A 21606-nucleotide genomic window follows, 5' to 3' on the forward strand; every position below is an offset into this window, starting at 1 on the left:
TTTAACAATATAAATAACAAAAAAATGAATTTTTGAAACTCTGTTTATAGATACATAATTTTAATATTTTTCTATTAATATATATTTTAAATGTAAGAATATTCACAATGATATAATTTATATAAAACTTAACATTAGAGCTCTTTTAAACATTGTAAATACATATGTCTATATTATCTGGAATGCACTGTAATCAATAATGTCTTATTAACTAATGATTTTACTTCAATTAATATGCATGCATACAATTATTGAAGTTTTCATGGCCAAAATGTATGCTCAACACATTCTTACATTCACTGTATTAATTATTGTTGACTAGTACCTTAAATTTTTAATTATTATTTGTTTCAGAATTTTAATTAGAAGCTTTAATTTAAATATTTATAAATTATACCTCTATATAATTCACAGCAATTTTCAATAGTTACATTTAAGAGAAAATATTCACAATAAATAAAGCTTTTGAACATTTAGTAATTATTTACATTTACTAAAATTATTCTAATAAATGAAGAAATAACACACAAAATTTACAATTAATTAAATAAGAATTTTAATTCTCTTAACTAGCTTTTTATAAATTAAACCTCTAAATAATTCACAACAATTTCTGCTATTTATATTTTATAATGAAAATGTTTTTCCATATTTATACTAAAACGAAACAATTTTATTTATAAATGTTTAATTTTGTTAGACAAATCAAAATTATTAATTTTTAATACTATTATGTCTAGAGTTTCAAACGCCTAAAAAAATATGGTAAGCTTATACTACATGGTCGGAACCAAAATACGATTTAAAAATTTTTAAAATTATTTCAAAATAAATAACTAGTAATAAAAAGCAACGAGAAATTTTGAAGTATTTACATTTTGTTTATGTTTTTATTTTTTATACATGCTTGAATAAATCTCTTGTTATTGTATTTGATCATATTAGATAATCGATATATAGTATTAAAGCAGTTCTTAAACTCCACTTTGGAGAATTTTTTTTATTTCTGTAATTAAACTTTCATCTTCATTATTTTGGGCTTTTTATATATCAGATAAGTAAACCGTTTATTTCTAAGATTGGTCAAGTTAGTTTAAAATTGTCTCAAGAATTATCTTTGACAGAAAAGTTTTTATACACTCCGAATATTTAACAAAAGGTACTTCATTGTAATAAATTTTATATAGTTAAATTCTTTAATTTAATAAAACTGTACGAATCCCATTAACCTGGCTTCAAAGGCACTGAACTGATCAGCACATTTACATGCGTATTACTTTATCAATCAACCGCACATTTTAGAAAAATATGTCCTGAAATAACTGTGTACGTGTGCAACAAGCATGTTTACGTCAATCATCATATTTCCTAATTAATATTCTGTCAAGGATATCACACTTATATGATGGCAAAGATATCCTATCCTAGATCGTGGTCCGTTTCATTTACTCTCTCTGTGTGAGTGTGTGTGTGTCCGAGCGACTTGTCCTTGTCACAATAATTGCAGACCGCACGTATTGCGGTCAGAACTCGCAATTGCTAGTTAGCGGGCCATAATTAAAAGGCACTAGTGTGTAACGAACCTATTTACATTTTGAGGAAACTGATCGATTCTGGGCCCTACGAAAACATTTCTAGATACCTCTGTGTCGCAAGATGTAACACGACTAAAAATCTGGAATTGATTTTCAAATATTTATTTAATTTTTTTCATTGGTATAAACTAAGTTTTAAGATTAAATTTTAAAATTATTAATCAAGTAATATTAAATTAATTATCAATTATAAACTGTTGTCGAGTCGTTTCAAAGACGATTTTTTGAATAAATTTAATAAAAAAATTCGGCTATAATTAATATAATAATATAATAATTTGATGTTATATAAAACTATTTTTTTAAACAGTTTGTCGACTGCAGTAATGTGTTATATTAATAGGCGAAAAAGATACACCTATAAAAATTTTACGTATCAAAAACTATGAAAATAGATCAGTATGTTGCTTTTAAATAATGGTAAATAAAAAATGTTTTATTTATTTAAACTATTAAAATTTTGTAAGAAAGAACATAACAAGTATTAATATCGATTTTTAAATAAAATATATTTGGGAAATGTAGGTACCATGATACACAGAAAATAGGTATTATGTTTAGGTACTACATTTGTATATATAAATTAATTATATACGACAAGCACTATTTAATATTTGTTTTATTTAATTTTAAAATATTTAACCAAAATTGTGTAATAAAAGGTAAAATCGGTTTATTTAAATAAATATTTATAAGCGTTTTCAGTTATTTAAGTGTGATTTTGTAAATTATCAACTAGTATTTAATTTACAATTATAAAAATTAATATTATTATTATATTAATCTTTAATTATAATAATTTTGAATTTGAATAAAAAATTATTAAATAAAATAAATTTTGACCCTATTGTGCCATCTACAATCAACTCTACTAACCATGCTTGCGCGCCCCCTGTTAACGGTATAACAAACTATAACATACAAAAGGAAATTTCTTCAAATCATGCTAATTTTAAAGGTTACTAAAATTTTAAATTTACCCCCAAAAGTCAACTATGCATTTTCTAACCTTATTTTATAATAAATAGGGGATATCTTCATACTGAACTTGAGATTTCACAGTGTGTTTATCACCTCGTTTCTTCCAACAATTTTGTGATTTATGGTGTAGGTTGATCCGTTATAATAGCCATTACAAATGTTCCCCACAAGTACACAATGCAAACACTGGATGTTCAGCTGTGAAGAAGTGTTAAATCAATTACGAGAGGAGGCGAATAATAAACACATACAAATTTATGGCCGCAACGTAAACGTAAACAATCATACCACATTTATTTACAATCAATATAGTACCATTTATTTTCAGGATGCTAACAAATATGAATACTTTTTAACGCCAGATGAGGAAAAAATAATGGTCAAAAACTATGAACTAAGACTGAGGGATTTCTGTAAACGTTTTCAGCCACCAATGCCAAGATGTGTGATAGGCACAGCATTTCATTATTTCAAGAGGTTTTATATTCACAACTCTGTAATGAACCACCACCCAAAAGAAATAATGTAATTATATTGTGTGAATGTATTATCAGTGTTTATCATATTGCTTTCAGGGTGACATGTATATACTTAGCATGTAAAGTCGAGGAATTTAATGTTTCAATACAACAGTTTGTTGCTAATATTAAGGGAGACAGAGAAAAAGCTACAGATATAATTCTAAATAACGAATTGTTGCTAATGGAACAGCTTAATTTCCATCTGTGCATACACAATCCCTTCAGGCCAGTGGAGGGTTTGTTGATTGACATAAAGGTAACTTAAAATTCAATAAAACAAACTATTATTAAATTTATTTGCTTTCAGACTAGAAGTACATTAAGTGATCCTGAAAGGCTAAGACCTGGCACAGAACAGTTTCTAGAACGAGCCCTGCAGACTGATTGTATATTATTGTATTCACCAAGTCAAGTAGCTCTTGCCGCTGTACTGCATGCAGCTTCAAAGATCCATGAAAATTTGGATTCATATGTAACTGATACTCTTTTTGGGGAAGAAGGTAGAGACAAATTAAGGGACTTAATTGGAGCAGTTAAAGGTGAGAAGAAGGGTAAAGTGGTATAGCATTGTTTTTATTTTCATGTTATGTTATGTTTCATGATGTGCCACTTTGTCACCTTTTCTCTGCATTGTAGAGAACAAGAATAATACTTAGAGAGTCTATACTGTTTCTTTCTTCAAGACCAACTGATACAATAATACGTAAATGACATGATACAAATGTAGTGAAAAGCATTAAAATAATAGGCACTCATTTTTAGAAAGACCCTGCTCAAAATATTTAACTTTTGGTGATGCTGTGGTTTTATAATTTATTGCTTTCCTATATGAAGTCTGATATGCAAAGCTGATAGCTCATTTTGGGTTAAGTGTAGTGACTAACAACAACATAATATTTTTGCAGAAAAAACAGTTTATTTCAGAATTACAACCTTTTATTTAAATATTTTAATATGTATTAAACATGGCAATATATATTTTCGTATATCTATAGCCTTTAGTAGTCATTAAGTTTTAATTGTCTTAATTTATTGTTTCAGCTATTAGATCAATGGTAAAAATGGTTGATACACCTGTAGACAAAAATCAAACCAAACTACTTGATAAGAAGTTGGATAGGTGTAGGAATCCAGAATATAATCCTGACAGTGATATGTAAGAAGAATGTTATCACAATTTATTTAAAAATATTAATGATTAAATTACTGATTTCAGTTACAAGAAACGACTTCAAGCAATGATGGAAGATGATGATGACCTGTATCATGCAATAACTGCTAGAAATGATGAAATTAATAATTCCACCCTAAATATGTCTGTATCCTATCCAGAGGTAGTATAGCTGTATATGTAATTCAAAAAATTGGTTTGGAAATTTCAATAATGTACATACTTTGACAATTTTACTTTTTAATTAACCTTGTTATAATGATGTAAACTTTTTTTATTTTATATTATTACTTTTTATATTTGTCATTCACATACCCTCATTATGTTAATTGTAATATATGTATTTCTTTTTGATTAATTATTTATTATTCATAATTCCATAAGTGATGTTCATAAGGTTGCTGTAATTGCTTTGGAAATTGACCTAACATGTATTTTTATATTTATATACCAATTCATTTAATTTGACATACCAAATTATACACTTATAAATGTGATATTAATTTAATTTTATCATGTTACCTAAATTTATAAAATATGATCACTTAGTACACCTGTGATATCATTTTACATATATATATATAATTATACCTCTTTTATTCATACATATTTGAATGAAGTGTAGGATAATTTGGTAGTCATATACTGAGTATACATTATTGTGAATACATTGTATACAACATTGTTACTAATATTCTATCATTATACCATTTTGTAAACGTAAATAAATTTCAAACAATTAGTTTCAAATAAATTATCAGTTTCTTTAGTAATTTGTTTATTACTTTCTTCCTGTCACAATTTAACAAACCTCAATGTATAAATGTTACATGCGAAAAAACCAAACTAGACAAACCATTGAAATTCCTCTTGTTTTATCATATACACATTTGGCTTAATTTTTTTTTAATATCCAAATCTTTTAAGTTCAACCCTTAAGTTTCTGTTAAATTTGAATGCTGTTAATCAAGTAAAATAAATGACATGCTAGGGAAAGTAGGCAAATGGGCCATTCAAAGTTAACAGCTTGCCAAGGAATGTGGTAAGCATATTAACATCAATGTCGTATGTTCCAATAAATGAAAAATCTGTTTCAGTCTTACAGAAAGATGCCCACCAACAAACAAATTCAAACAAGAGAATGTTAATTATCTGTTAGACAATAATAATTTTTAAAATTTCTATTGTTAGTAAATTTATTAATGGAATTCTGTTATTTTGGTAAAACAAAGAATTTTTGTAATTCTGTGTCGATGATATATTCTTAATGAAACATTTATATTAAACCTTGTATTGGCAATAATTATATTAAACAAATTGTTAGATGTGATTTTAGTTACTTTAGGACAATATATCATTAACTGCTTTAACATGGCATAGTGTTTGTCTTGTATTAAAATATCGATGAATCATTTCTAAATTATATGTATATGTAAATGAAAACTAAAATATTATTTTTTATCTAAATTTATAAAAAGTTTGAACACTTTTGTATCTATAAAAATAAAATGCAATTCATTTTTGAATTGAATTGAACAACATGCTTATCATTTTTTTCTTTTAATGCTTATCGCTTTTAATAAAAAGTGCTAAACATAGAATTTGTTGAACAATTTTAATGAAATGTGGCAATGTTTAGTTATGTCACTGTTTTTTACTGAGGCCAGAGAAACAGCACACATTACTATTTTATCGTTGATTAGGAAACGCACATCTCTAATTAAATGTAATCAAAATATTTTATGTTTTATTTAATATAATTACATTTATGCATTTTGTACCTAAATCAAGATAGTTTCTACTTAAAATAAATGCGAAATGTGACTGGTAATAGAAATAGTACACTTTTGAAGAATATATATTTATTAAATAATTTATATATAACATTAAACAATTAATATTTTGTTGGGAAGCCTTTGTTCGTTATAACCACCTGTAATGGTTGAGGCAAACATTCAATGAAATATGAAGGCAATGATCGTTTGAAATTAAATTAAACGACCTTTCAATTAATAACCGCAACTCATCTAAATTTGAGGGTTTCGGTGTTGTAATCGAAATTACATGTCGTTTCACAAGTTTTCAATTGTATTTAGATCTGGACTTTATGCTAGCCAATCGAGAATCTCAACATTTTCATATCTTAATCAACTTTAAAGAACTTTGGATGCGTACTTTGACAAATGGTTCCATTACATCTCTCTATATACAAAACTGTCCATTTTAATGATATTTTTTTGTAATGAAGGAGCCTATACCACGCCAACGAAAAGAACTTCAAACTAAAACATTTCCTCCACTGTGTTTCAAAGTTTTTGAACTTTTTTTCAGTCGATTGTACTTTTTTCATGAATGGTTTAAGAAATCGCCACAATTGTCGTTAGAGGGCTGATCACAATCCATCGATTTTCCACAAGATGAATGTGTAAGATGGTATTTATGAAAACTACATTGTACATCCTTTTCTTCCACCTCAGTACTCGAAAAATGTGCGCAATTATAAAAAGTGGCAAGTCCTTTATGTTATGTTTTTAGGGGGATACTTCACTGCAGTATTTGCTAGAGTAGTACCTATGCCCCTTTCCAGAATTATTAATTTGAATTTTATTAATTAAATTAATATTAAGATGCTATTAACTCTATAATAAACTGATCTCAAACAGTTAAACGTATTTCCTGATTTTAGAACTAAATGATTGTTTATTAAAAATTAAAATTATAATAAAAGAAATAAAAACCAATAAGAAATTAAACCAAAGGCAACTTAAAATTTAAAAATAAAAATAAATAAATAAGAAATTTTGTTCCCACTTATAAAATAAAAAATACATCTATTTTTTAAAATACCAAATTCATCTGCTTCATATTACAGCTTTGCCCTACATGGTATACTTTTTATCAGGTCATCCAGACTATTTTGACCCAAGGCATCCCATAATCCTGGAAGGAGTTGTCTTAATTTTTTCGCAGTATGAACACAGGACCGATGAGCAATTAATGATCTTCCAAACATATCCCAGGTATATTCTCCGTAATTCAGATCAGGTGGCAAGGGCTAACGCTCATTTTGAACATTTTCTAAATGGTTGAAGACAACCCTATCTCTGCGCAGTCTAGTGTAGACTAAAAATTCAAATCGAATCGGTCGCAAATGTAGAGCTCCGTCCTACCTCCTAGAAAAATATCACCATATACCATTATGGGTCCCACGTTGATATCCGTAAATTTCCCGCACATAACATGGATTTATTCTTTGACTTGGAAGTCTTTAGATTCGTACTAACCTCCACGATGAACAGGCTAGACAGGCTAGAGGGGGAGTCACCTTATGAATCTCCTGAAACGGAGTCCTGCATCATTTAAGTGAGAAGTGTTCAGTTTCTTATTGGGTCCTCTGATTAATAATCATAATAATTAATAATAATTAATAATTTTCCCGTTCAAATCTAACTCTTGGTCGACCTTTTCAAGGCCGATTTCCCACATGTTCAGTCTCTAGAAACCGTTGATAGAGTCTTCATACTACGGATTGGTCAATATTAAATTCTGCGGCCACATCAATATGTCTTGAGCCAGCCTAAAGCATTCCTATAGCACGATGTCAATTATCTTCTGATAAATGACATCTCTACATGATTTTAAGAAAAGGCAGTATAAATTGGTTGTTAATTCTTAAACAGAGTTAAAATCAAAATATATTTAAATATTGACTGAAACCCATGATTTTTGTTTTGATTTATTATTTTCATTTTTACGTTTTTATTCACAAATAATCAACGTATACAGGATACATAAAAATGTATGGTTAAATTTATAATTTGGTCGAAATATGTTACTATGCTATTTTTTTTTTCAATCAGTTTAAATAGGTTAAATATGATTTTATTATTTATTTTATTTATTAACAATCTTACTTAATTTCTTTAAAAATACATAGCTTAGCTAGACATTCTATATTACATCGTTTTATTTATAAATTGCACAAACTTATTAAAAGGACAAAGTATATCACACCACGGAAGCTTCAACGTCTTTAGTTTTCCTGTACTATAATCTTGAAACAATATCTGAAAAAAAGTGCAAAAAGTTAATTTAATAATTAATATACAATATATGTAAACATTCTCTTTCATTATTTAATTTGATAAAAAATTTCAAGTGTTTTGGGATTAACAAATGGTGATGATATTGCTAAGTCCTTATACAAGAAGACACAACCGACAAAAAGAATAATAATTGAAGTCCAATAAAATTTCATTAATCTTTATTGGGCTCGTTCAAATTCATATTAACACACTCAAAGTACCCTTAAAATGAAAGAAAAAATTTCACCATACCTTTATAAAATGGTTGTCCTTTTCTTTAATTATTTCTAAAACTAAATAAGATCCATAAGAAGGAACTTTATCCTTATAAATGTCCAGAACAATTTGAACTGTTGCTAAATTAAATTCATTACCAGAATACACATTAATTTTCAAATTATTGTTTTTCTTAATTTTTATTTGAGTTGTATCAATAATATTCTTCAGTAACTGGCCTACAGAAATTAGTTTGTTTAAAAAATATCTGTTTGCTAAAAAAAACGTACCTGGAGCTATAGCCCTTAAAGAATCATCCAAAACCAGTAATTTATAGAAACTCGACACAATTTCATGGTATTTAGGAAGTAGTTTGTCAGTCCATTTTGATAGGTCTAAATCCAATTGTTTCTATAAAAGAAAAATATTTTTTATTCAGTTTTAAATATATTCTAAATAAGTATATCAAACTATGAATTAAATTGTGTCCACTTTAAGTGTAATTGATTGTATATATGGTTAATTTTTATGAAATAAGACACAAAAAGGTAAAAAAAGTCAATACGACGCGAATTTAGTTAATAATTGATTAGTTTTTGCACCAATATGTAGAGCAATTAGAATGTTGGAATTTTAGGTCAAGATCAAAATCACAGAGAGTCAATGTTGAACAAAGTATTTTTCTCCCTTGTGTACTCTATTGTATAAAATTGTCTCTACTTCAGAAAGACCAAGGAGAACTTCCGCAAATGAAGACCGATATTTAAGACTGAACAATTGGCTGATCAGCTAGAAAACACTATAGGAGTTCTTATCGCTCCAGTTACGTCAATTTCACATCTGATTAGATACGAGGTGTTCCATGAAAGATTTTTACCTATTTCAAGAGGGTTCCATTATGGTATGGGGAGGAATTTGTAATGATCGTACATAATTGTACGTATGCCAAGGCTTGATGACCTGTTCGATATACACAAGAGACATTTTAAATGGGACAAACTTATATGGTGACAAATTATGTTGAACATGAGTTTATATACCTCGGTATCCAATATCGACAGTACTTCAACTGCAGCATGAATATTATCAACATTCGAACCACTATTTTGGGAAATATATTCAAAAGTTTCTAATAAATTGGAATAATTTTGTTTCTGAATAATTTTGTTTAAGTGATGTATATATTTTTTATATTTCAAAGCACCAAGCACCTGAAATAAATATTTCAGTGATATTATTTCGTACAAATTAAACAAGGAAATATTGAATTTAAGTTACAATACAATAATAATAACTGACTTGGTCGTTTGAAATCTCTTCAGAGATATATGGTATTGGTTGCCAGTTTACATCAGGCAGAATCCTTTGAGATGGCTTTGGAGGAAATATTCCTGCTAAAAATACTTGCATTGACATTTTCTCTCTATTTGAATTACCACTTCTTGCTTCAATTAGAGATGGTGAGTAAATTTCACCTAAGAATTTGTTATATGTTTGTCTTATTTCTTGTGCTGCACGAAATATTTTTACTTTTCCAACCTAAAACAAAAACGCGTAACATGATGTGAATTGTGAATGAAACGCAAAAATAGTGAGATTTTATTTTATGGTTTATATCTGATTTATAGCACTTTATGTACTTACATTAGTTAGCTCACCTCTTCCGTATGGATAAAATAAATGATTAACGTAAGGATCATTTGGATAATACATAGAAACTTCGGGAGTTTTCTGACCATTGACAAATATCTATAAAAAATTAAGTATTTTATTTGTCGTTTATTTATATTTTTTATTACTGTATTCTGTATTCTTACTAAATACATATAAATTATATGGAAATTCTCATATACTGAATATTATACGTCATAAACTGGTAATGTTAAATTCAAATATAGGTTTAGATTCATATTATAATGTAATAATTATACTAAATAATCTACAATATGAATAAAAATGAAACAAAAGAGCAAACAATCGTATTGCAATTTGCACTCAAAACACTTTTATACATACAACGTGCAATAAAATAATATCCTCCTCTTTTACATCCTGTTTAGTCATACGAAGAATGAGTAACAGAATGAATAAACCACAGACTAAAGCAAGAAGTATATGTTTTTCTTTAACTTTCATTGTTGGTTGTGAAGGCACAATTTACTGAAAATAAAAATGTCACAGTAAATTTTTTGGAATGTAATTATTGATAAGAAGTCACATTTGCACTTATTAAATATTCTATGAATATTGTTAATTTATGTTACTTAAATGAATAGTTGAAGGACGGATTATTTATGAACACAATAATTCATTATTTTATTTTTAAGTTATGCTATTTTATAATAAATGTGTTAAAATATCTATAATATAATACCGATGTGTTCAATTTTGAAGAATTAATTATTCAACTTATTGTAGCTGCTATCTTTTACTTCATTCTTGATTTTTAATCTAATTTCAACATAATAATTATAAGCCTATAAAAATTCGATTCGTATTGACACAAAAAAATAAAAAAAATATAAAAAAATATTTATTAATATTTATATAATAAAAATATACACGACTTAATAAATTTAACAAGATCATAGATGACTCTTGATTTGTCATCCGCATGCCATTTATATGGTTTTTCAATTCTTCTTGGGATATATTAACTCATGTAGGCAAAATTAAAAGATCGAAGCTCTGAAAGAGTGATTAGATCAGATCCAAACACGACGAGCATAATTGTACAGTCAAATTCTACTTTCATCTGTAAAAAAATAGAGATATCCATCCTACGGTTGAACCTAGTGAACAGCAGATCTTGCCCATTCCAATCATAGTTGGTTATTTATGGTCCTAAACCCCACATTGTACTGATTTATTTAAAAACGAATAGTTTTTTTTCTTTACATTTTTCATTCATAAGATTTAAGAAGAGAATACCAACAAATACTCACCTTTAAAGATGCTCTGTAAAATGGAATGAATATATTTATGTTTGTGTTTAATATACCCTCAATATATATTTCTTTTTACAGGTTGCAAATTTAAACACAGTAATACATTATAAGCGAAGCAATGTAAAAACTGAGGGGGAACATTTGATTGTCAAAGGTATGATTTAAAAATTGTACATACATTGTAAATGAAACACATATTCAGATGCTTTCCTAAGAGATATATTTGGCACAAGTTTTATACAATAATATGAATTTACAATAAAATTAAATATATATGTCTATACAGTTCAGTTATAGTTAAGGAACCTACCTAAATCACTTCAGTATTATGAATTTTCAAAATGTCTACCAAAATTTTGCAACTGCAATATAGGAGATGGTTCACAAGGAGGTTGTTCCGGAAAATCCACATAATTTGGTAAACACTGTCTCTGTGGATGTCCTAAAGGCACTTGTGGTACCAATCCATTAGAACTTGACGGAATTGGTACCATATTGGGGACGCCAGAAGTAGCCGAGGATAAGCTTGGTTGTCCCGGATAATTAAAGAACCTTTAATGGAAAAACAGTTAATTAATTAAAATAATTTAATGAAATTTTAACAAATGTATTACCACAAGCGGTCCCCGATGAAAATCGGTCTGGGTGTAAGTATTCCCATAGAGTTGTAGTATTGCTGCGCCAAAACTTCAATATCATTTGTATACTTCCTCTTCCACTTGGTACGTCTATTTTGGAACCAGATTTTGATTTGTGTTTCGGTCAGTTTCAAACTTTTTGATAATTGGCACCTTTTGGCCACCGATAAATATTTATTTCTTTCGAATTCCGCTTCTAAGGATTTGATTTGTGATGCTGTGAATGCAGTCCTTGGCCTCTTTTTTCGGTCTTCATCCGACTTACAATCGTTGTAAGAACTATCTGTAATAAAAATAATGTACGTTTAATAATGATGTTTTCATTTTATAAATTATAACATTGTTACAAAATCCTTTCAAATATTGTTGCAGATTTATGTAAAACATAAAATTTTGACAACTAACTTGCCAATGCCAACCCATTTTATAGCCATGTCAGAAATAATAATGGATTTATATTCGCCAACATTTCATTAACATTAAATTAGTCATCTAAAATAACACATGTTGGAGATTTCTAAAAAAATTTTAGAAATTGAGCATTATAAAATTGTAATGAGTTAATCTTTATTTATTTATATAAAATCACATGACTATTTAGGTTGAAAAAAATTGTTTGAAAGGAAAAAATAAATTATTTATTATGTAGTTAATACTATTTCGGATATTTCAATATTTTAATCTAATATTCAACTGGGATTTCAATAAATTTATAAATAATAAATATGTATAAATAAAAAGTAAACATTGTATATTTTAAAATATAAATTCAAGAAATAATTTAAAAAATTATACGTTTTCAATTTTTAATAATTTATTGACAATTTTGATGTGGCATAAAAATATTTCATAAAAATTCGTCGAATCTGTATACAAAATATAGTTTTAACTTTTATATGTATTTACTTTTTTGTCACACATCTTAAAAACAACTGAGATGTTAATTAAACACATATATTAGTCTGATTCGGTTGACCAAAGAAATAGCTCATTCAAATATATTTATATTTTGTGGTACTATTTAACAGTACTCTTAATAGAACGAAATTATTTTTAGAAGGATTTATATTATTTTATAGAATAACTCACTTTCAAGGGAAGGAAGAAGCATTGCGCTCTAAATCAGACAATAATAATAGGGTTGTTGTCAGGAAACTGAGTAAGGCTAGATGAAATATCCATGCCTTGGTCCTTTAACCAATCCGTCAAAATTTTAGATTTGTGTTTGGGATTAATTTTATATTAAAACACATTTACTAAGATTATTATTTCTTCAATCTAAGGGGGCCAATGTCAGAAGAATTGGAATATCTCCATAGCGTCATCATTTTTTTATGCCATCCTAAACAAGTAAAAATTGGACTCTCAAATTTTAGTAGAAACCAGGATTTTTTTTTGTAGGTCAGGAGTCAATCGAATTGTCATCCATTAATCATAATTTTACTATTCTTGAACTAATTTCAGAGAACCATTTTCTTTTAGTTTTAATTTTAAGATTGAATTGAATTGAATTATTTTTTTTTTTTTTTCGAATTTTTTCGTAGCTTGGACAATTTCTCATATTTTTAATATATTTTAATAAGTTTAATAATTTATATATTATAATTATAATACTTACTTTTCAATTATTCCTAATTTAATTTTTTTACTAATTTTCTATCCGGATAAAAAAATAAAATAATCTAATATTTACCTACAGTTGTATTTAATTAAGAGAGAGATAAAATGTATCAAATATAGTTAAGAGACGAGCCAGAAAGATGAAACGGTAATTGAAAATTTATGAACGCTATCAGGCCACATTTAATGGTATAATTAATAACATCAGAAAAATTGGAAACAGGCGAGAGGATGTGGATATCGTTTATTAAGTAGTTTATATTATTGAATGGTCGGAGCGTCAAATTTTACACCAAACAGTTGTTTTTAATTTGCCGTGGCGAAATTTATGTGCGGTGTGTCGGGTGGGAAGTGCAGACATGTTAAGAAGACGCTAATTTGCGCCCGAGACAAAATTAGATTTTAAACGGCTAACGATCTAGAGAGCGTTGAAAAATGATACAAAAAACAAACGTCGCTATCTCGTGGTAATATATTATCGACTAACATGACGTTTAGCCTTAAATTCAGCATTATTTAGGGGCACTTTAGCCCGCAACGATTAGAGGCGTATAACTGACATTAATTTCAGTTATAAACGACATATAAGAATTCTTGGATTATAAATTAAAGCCAGCGAGACTTTTGAACGTTCACAAGGGATTTATGACATTCGACGGAGTATTTACAGGATTTTAATTGGTTTGAGAATTGTTACATTTTCATAAACGATAAGAGCTGCTATTTATGTATTTATGTATGCTCCCGAGCTGAATGAATGAACTCTTCTCTCGCCTACTAAAGGTGTTTGAATTAATTTCTAAATTTCACTCTTTTTGGAACGCAATTAATAATATTTAATATTAACATTTACATGTTAACCATAAAAGGGTTTCTTAAATATGAAAAGGACAAAAATTGGATTTGTATGTAAAAAGTACCGTAAATTATTAACTATTGAAAACAAAATTTTAACGTCAAAAACACTGTATTTTTAAAATTTTAGACATTTAAAAATAAATATATAGTTTACAGAATATGGCGAAGGCATAAATCAAATAAAATAGTTTTGAACTGTGAATTTTAGACTGATAAAATATTTGAAATAGTGAGAAACAGGAAGTTCTCTCTCAATATTTGTATTGATTTTAGAAGTAGATAAGTATGAACACTATATCCTTTCATATGAAGAAATGTGACGTCTTAAGACAAAGTCATTCCTGTCCCACCTTTAAAAGACTGAAAGTCGGGTTTTTGAAGATAATTAAAGAATGGTACAATTGACTGAACCTTTAAGTATCTTTTTGTTTATTTTGTTATCAATTTTTGCATGTTGTATGTCATACATTTTGAAATTCAATTTATTTTATATAATAGTTATGGGTTGCTGTTGAAATATTAATAATATTAACGCATTTTGCGATTTGTTACTTTGCTTTACACCTTAATCTTACTGGCGTGTAAGGATAGTGCCTACCATTCTTGTCTGTAACAATATTTTCCGAACTTTTTTACTTAAAATAATCTTATTTGTTAAATATGTGATTTCTAATGTTTCTTCCAGTTCCTTGATAACTTTTTATATTATCTTTTTAACACCACCATAGCCACAGTTTAAATATTTACACCATTTCCTGTTTTAATTTGCTAGTCACATAACATGTCTTGTGAATTAAAATGTATTAGTGGAATCTTGGAATCTGAGGTTCAATAGATTGAAATTGCATATAGACTCAATGTTGCTCAAAGTGTTATGTCTCGTTATCGATTTTAACAAACTGATTCTACTTCAGTAACACCAAAGAATGATTACTAAGGAAAACAACCATAAATGAAGGGGAATAGTTGCGATTGAGAACCGCAACTGGCTATAGAAATTCGTAAGGATACGCTAGAATTGGAAGGCGCAAAGTCGCCTATTCATTGTATGGAGAAAAGGAAATCTGTACTTTTCACAGATGAAAGTAAAATTCGGCAATCCAATGATGTTGATCAGATGAAGTGTTTTAGGAAATCGATGAAAAGTTCAAGAATTTAGCTCCTTCAAAGGGTTTTCATTGTAATACCGAATGGACTTTGCTATCATGGAACTTACGTCAAGGCACGATGACCGGTCTCATATATACAAAGGATATTATCTGCTATCGACGAAGACTTTAGTTTTTTATCGATAAAACTTATCCGCATCGCTCAGGAACTATGCTCAAACGTCTCCAAACGTTGGATATTGAGACTACAACTTCTTCGGAAGTCACCTGTCCTAAATCCTATCGGGCATGCACGGGATGGAAGTTTTATAACCATCAACCGGATCCCAAAACTCTTCCAGATATAATTTTTGCTGACGTGGGCAAATATACTCCAATTAAATAACCTTATAGAACGCATGCAAAAGAGGTGTTAGTGAAAAATTGTTGAATTATGTTAAATTTTATATTTTCTGATGAAAACTTCCTTTTAATTAAAAAATTCTAAAAGATAAAATAACAAAAAGTCAACGACAATATTATTTTAGTTTCATATTCTATGCGAAATCATCAGTTGATCGAATCTCTTTTCATATATATTTTTTTGAGTTATTTAAAGAAAATATTCAATAGAAATTGTATTTAAATTGAAATATTTGAAAATATTGTATATCAAAATAAATATATATTTTTTTTTTGGAAGAGAGAGGGGAAAATGTAAAAACCCCTCTCCGGGCACCGATCCGGAGATCGTAACCAAAATGCTTCTCATATGCGATTACTCACATATGGGGAAAACAGGGCGTATATTTGCATATACGGGTTTACTGAACCAGAAGACGGGACTGACAAAGATGCCAGCCTCCTGTCAACTGGGTTCGGAAAAACAAGTCCAATCTGAGGAAGATCCAAGATCTTCCTGGGTGTGGATTGGACTTGCAGTTAGATCCGTTGGCTTCCCGCCACCACTGGCTTGTGGAGCAGTACTGATAATGGTAAACAATTTTATTTATTTGAACTGATGATGATATGTTATTTAGGGATTTCTTATCGAGGGTGATGCCAAATGCTGTTCGAATTATCAAATAAATGTTACATGTAACTCTCTTGACTCTAAATTCGGCTTATCTATGTATGAATGTAACTGAAAGAGACATTCCTGAATTCTCAATCATTAATATTTTTTGTATGTCGAAATAGAATCTGTATAGCTTATAAAACGTTAAATATTTTAATATAGCATATTGTTTGCTAAAGAATGAATAAATGTTCATTCAGAAAACAAGATGTTGCATATCTGTGTAATGTAAAAAAAAATATTAAGTGATTAATTATCAACATGTTTCAAATAAAACATCTAATTTTTTACAAAATCTATTTTAAGTGTATGGTTCAAATGAACAAAAATATAAACCGAGCGATTTATACGACGTTGAGTAAGAGCTTGCATCTTATTAAAAATACTTGTAGACAAATTCGAGGATGCCAGAGATAGCGAAGGCAGAGTTCTCTGGCATGCCTTTGTGGACGGGAACCCGATTTTCATAGCGTACATGTGTATGTGGAGCCATACATCAGCGCCTAATTGACAGGAAGTGTTTTGGAAGACAAAGTGACGCTAAACGCTGTCTAATTACCGAACGCCGCACGACACCCCGCACCTCTAACCCAAACCGCTATTTAAATTCTATTTGCAATTCTTTCCGATTTATTTTGCGTCTGTGTATTTAGCGTTTGGCAAGCAAGAACAAAAGGCGCAAGGCGGCCGATTGAGACGCAAAGGCGCGAAGACGAAAGCTGATAATTAATTGTGTGTTGAAAAGCGGCCTGCCAAATTAATTTGCCAAGCACAGTAGCCAATAATAGTGATCGATTTTTAATTGGGCTAGTAAGAGACAAACTCAGCATTTTTACGATATTTTTCTGTATGAACATGCAAAACATATAATAAAACTATAGTATTTTTTTATATTAATTATGAAAATACTTATAATCATTTTATCATGCTTATATAATATTTATTTGATATATCTTGATTAATGTTAATTTTTTGAATAAATAAATTAGAATTGCATTAAAAAGTAAGTAAAAAGTTTTTTATTTATAATTCGATTTAAATGAAGAATAGCTGAAAAGATGATAAAAAGCCGTCTTCTGACGGGTGATGGTCAGAAGTCTACTGTAAAAATTTGTATACTAGAAAATTGTGTATTTTTTATTATTATTAATCGCTTCATCCACTTAAGGGTTATTAGCGAATATGTATGTGTATAAATAGTTTTACATTATATCTCTTTATACATTTGACTATTTTTTAGGTTAGTAACTGATAATTTGTCTTCTAAGATTTCCTAGATAATTGTTATCACAAAAATTGGTGATCTGGACAAAATTGTCAAATCTGAGAATATCAGATAATAACTTAATATATTCACAATTCGTTGAATTCTTTTAGACTATTTCACTGAGTAGTGTCATTAGTGAACATAGTGAACAGACAAAATAGAACTTGTGGTTATTATTGGCTCTATTAATTCAACTGATTGTGGAAACTAATAATTAAAAGTTATCTTTTAAGTTTTTTTTAAATTTTATTATATGTTTTAACTGATCAAAATAAACAAATTCACAAGAAAAATGATAAGTATATTATGTTTTTCTAAACATTTTTAATAAAATTTTGTTTTCACCCATTTTGAAGAATAAAGAATTTAATGGTAAACTCACAAAAAATACCAGTATATGATTCGTATATATAATATTTGACTTTTTATATTGGACCTTGGTCGGGCGTTGTAATGCGTAAAATTAATAAATAATTAAATAAGAGCTAAATAAACAGAGTTCAATAATTGTACCAAATGTTAACAAAACAAAATCTAACAATTGTTCAAGGTATTTTACAGTTCTTATAACCTTTAGTTTGAATACTCTCAAACGTACAAATACGATATAAACAAAGACGTGATCACTAATTCGAGTAATAGAGAAATGTAGATCATAAAACAAAAATTACTTAATATTTAATTTAGTAAAAATAACAGTGAAAAATAGTTTTTTAAAAATGCTCAAATTCACTATTTTGTTTTGTTTTTATCATATCTCACTCGTATTTCATTTTATACTGTCTGTAAAAGCTACATAGAACAGATATTACTTTTTATTTTTAGTAATTTTTAGAATTGTACTTTATTAAAATAAAGAGATTTTGAACACTACATTCAAAATTTTAATCAAAAATAAGAAACACCTCGTATAGTAAAACTGTATATTTGTTAATTTTAAATATATTAATGTATAATATTATTAAATATTCACACAAAAGTAAAATTATTAATACACACAACGTAATATACACGATCCTTGTCATTTCTAAATTTAATTACTTTATTTGAAAACTAAAACAAAAACAGCAACACAATTTCCAGTTGTATTTATTATTATTATTATATTATGATTATTATAAATAGTAGACTAACATTAGTTCATTTCCTCTTTACTTAAAAAGTAATATATACGTTTTATAGAAAAATGATCTGCCAAATTTAAATCTCTCTCTCTTCTTCTCTGAATGTTTGGCTATTTTTTATTTAAAATAGTTTAAAAAACATTCCAATACACAAAGATGGTATTAATATTTTAATGTTTAATCTATTAACTATCCGATTAATTGTGAATATGAAAAAATTACTATTGTACACTTGTAAGATAAATGTGTAATGTTCTTAATATATGATATTATAACGTTTCTTTTGAATATTATAAAGTATCTAAAAATATTTTATCAATTTTTCTGATTTTATTTCTTTATTTTTTTCGATTTTAGATAAATGTTATAACATGCTGCTATTTTGCTTATTGAATTGAATTATTCTCCAATTTTTACTTGTAAGTTGAACTTTATTGTCTTTAGTAAACACCCGACATACAATTAGCATTTAATAATAGTTCAAAATGTAAAAAAATAAATGAATGTTACTTATAATTATAGAATCTGAATTCCCCTATATTTAATGAGAAAATTAAATTTCACGTTAAAATATTAATACATGATATGTAAAAAAATATTCGAAAAAGATATATACAGGGTGTTTCATAACTTATCCGAAATTTTTTAACCTGATACTTCTAAATAATAAGTCGATTTCTTAAAAATAATTCTAATAAAAGTTTAATAGAAAACGAGATAAAAAATGTTAAAGTTTGTAACAAACCTTACTCTATAATAGCTGTTTAAAGTTTTCTCCATTGACCTGAAAGCAAACTTGGGCCTGTCTTATCCAATTTCGTCGCGTCCAATATTTCTCTTTGCTGCTGTTCCCGGAGACGCAGATTATAGACAGTCGTGATCCGTTCACGCACTTCACCGATATTTTGTACTTCCGTACAGTATACTTTGGTTGAAACAACAATAAATCAGATAAAAATTGTTTTGGTTACAATAATATTAGGAAGTAAACACTGCATAAAAAAATATAAAACTAAGGTCGTCGTTTATCTCGTTTTCTGTTGGACTTTTATTAGAATTTTCATCAATAAAAATGTGAAAATGGAAATAAAAATATATGTTTTAGTATGTCAGTATACAGTTATTAAATGTTTATAAACAATAAATAAATTCTTGACACTAGGTATGTAAATTAGTAAGTAGATAATGTAATAATTCCTTAATAATAAATATAATATTAATATTGCAAATAATAATAATGAATTATGAATGAATAAAATTATAATTTAAACTTTTTAACTCTGAACAAATAAAAAATATCTGAATGTTAAATGTGTTAAAGTGATCTAGAATTTATATTTAAAATTAAATTTTTTCCATGTTAATTGTTGAAATGGTTAAAAAATTCAAGTAATTCATCAATTATACATCAATGTTTCCTTTTAATACTAATTGACATTGTATATCTCTTTAAATGACTAAATAAAAAAAAACTGGATACGCTCAATTTATATCCGGAGCTTAATCCCTGTTTAGACAGCGGTGTCATGTAGAGGTAATTAGTCAACGGCTGAAATGACGATAACATCGTTTCCGATGCCGTGAAATAAGAGTACTCAACCAAAAGAGACGATTTATTTCCACCATCCGTCGGGGAACCGCCAAATTGGATTGCATCCTAATTATCTGCCATCCGATCCTTAACACGTGAAGGAAAATTTGAACGGTACTTTCATCTGATCACTTGGTCTTCTTTTGGTGCATCATCCAAATGAATCAGCTTTGTTAAAAGCACACATTTTTAATGTGTAATATATACTTTACCAAATTAAAATTAGTGTACTATAATGGACACAAAATGTAGATGTTAAGATAATATTATTTTACTAACCGCCGCTATAGCTCCTTTGAAAGTACTCTCCGGAAGTTGACACAACATCATCCGAATCTTTGGAAAAATTTTCAGAATTCACACACAGTACTTCATTGCCACCATTAATCTGCGAATAACTTCCAGAACTCACAGGTCTATCATTATTTTCACCGTCACCAAAACGAAACTGTTCTTTATTCTCTCCAACAGATCCATTATCACTTTTCGATTTATTTTGCGATAGCAACGAATCTATGGAAAAATTACTAGATTTGGTTTGGATCTTGACACTTTCACTAACTTTAACATCCCTGTTACTTTCCAATTGTTCATCAACAACTTTCACTTCGTCCATTTTCAAGCAAATTAATCCGCCCGATTTTCAGAACCGATGTTTATGTAAAATCTGAAAGTTGCTTACAGAGTGTCTTAAATTGTCGTCGTTTCAGACCAATGAAAGTTTAGGGGGGCGGAGCTCTAAATGTCTTAGACTGGTGGGGATAATTGGTATAATTATAGTTTAAGCATGTGGTTCAAATATAATAATCAACATATTTTAAAATA

The 21606-nt window shown here is 28.0% G+C and overlaps 3 protein-coding genes across 3 annotated transcripts; 1 reads left to right on the forward strand and 2 right to left on the reverse strand.

Annotated features, from left to right (window-relative positions):
* Nucleotides 1–2604: 2604 nt before the first annotated feature.
* LOC109605392 (cyclin-H) lies at nt 2605–5041 on the forward strand. The gene is made up of 6 exons (XM_020021966.2): nt 2605–2850; nt 2905–3101; nt 3152–3353; nt 3405–3636; nt 4139–4253; nt 4314–5041. The coding sequence occupies exons 1-6, from the start codon at nt 2734–2736 to the stop codon at nt 4438–4440; spliced, it is 990 nt and encodes a 329-aa protein (XP_019877525.1). The 5' UTR covers nt 2605–2733; the 3' UTR covers nt 4441–5041.
* A 3058-nt stretch (nt 5042–8099) lies between these two features.
* Nucleotides 8100–10700, reverse strand: LOC109605529 (venom acid phosphatase Acph-1-like). Its single transcript, XM_049961939.1, has 7 exons — nt 10586–10700; nt 10214–10318; nt 9869–10108; nt 9610–9780; nt 8860–8980; nt 8606–8808; nt 8100–8335 (listed from the first exon to the last, which is right to left on the reverse strand). Exons 1-7 carry the CDS (start codon nt 10631–10633, stop codon nt 8225–8227), a joined length of 999 nt encoding a protein of 332 aa, XP_049817896.1. The 5' UTR covers nt 10634–10700; the 3' UTR covers nt 8100–8224.
* Nucleotides 10701–11714: 1014 nt separating this feature from the next.
* LOC126264349 (homeobox protein ceh-19-like) lies at nt 11715–21397 on the reverse strand. The gene is made up of 3 exons (XM_049961942.1): nt 21061–21397; nt 12132–12438; nt 11715–12069 (listed from the first exon to the last, which is right to left on the reverse strand). The coding sequence occupies exons 1-3, from the start codon at nt 21395–21397 to the stop codon at nt 11844–11846; spliced, it is 870 nt and encodes a 289-aa protein (XP_049817899.1). The 3' UTR covers nt 11715–11843.
* Nucleotides 21398–21606: the final 209 nt, after the last annotated feature.

The sequence above is a fragment of the Aethina tumida genome, chromosome 1 (genome assembly GCF_024364675.1).
Source record: "Aethina tumida isolate Nest 87 chromosome 1, icAetTumi1.1, whole genome shotgun sequence".
Lineage (NCBI taxonomy): Eukaryota > Metazoa > Arthropoda > Insecta > Coleoptera > Nitidulidae > Aethina > Aethina tumida.

Coding starts and splice junctions, on each gene's coding strand:
- LOC109605392 (XM_020021966.2), top strand. CDS start 2,734: ATGTTCCCCACAAGTACACAATGCAAACACTGGATGTTCAGCTGTGAA. Junction 3,354..3,404: donor GTTTGTTGATTGACATAAAG/GTAACTTAAAAT, acceptor ATTTGCTTTCAG/ACTAGAAGTACATTAAGTGA. Junction 4,254..4,313: donor TATAATCCTGACAGTGATAT/GTAAGAAGAATG, acceptor TACTGATTTCAG/TTACAAGAAACGACTTCAAG.
- LOC126264349 (XM_049961942.1), bottom strand. CDS start 21,397: ATGGACGAAGTGAAAGTTGTTGATGAACAATTGGAAAGTAACAGGGAT. Junction 12,439..21,060: donor TCAAAGGAGCTATAGCGGCG/GTTAGTAAAATA, acceptor TTTTTATTACAG/ATAGTTCTTACAACGATTGT. Junction 12,070..12,131: donor TTCATCGGGGACCGCTTGTG/GTAATACATTTG, acceptor TTTCCATTAAAG/GTTCTTTAATTATCCGGGAC.
- LOC109605529 (XM_049961939.1), bottom strand. CDS start 10,633: ATGACTAAACAGGATGTAAAAGAGGAGGATATTATTTTATTGCACGTT. Junction 8,981..9,609: donor TGTCGATATTGGATACCGAG/GTATATAAACTC, acceptor TTTCTTTTATAG/AAACAATTGGATTTAGACCT. Junction 8,336..8,605: donor AGGACAACCATTTTATAAAG/GTATGGTGAAAT, acceptor ACTTTTTTTCAG/ATATTGTTTCAAGATTATAG.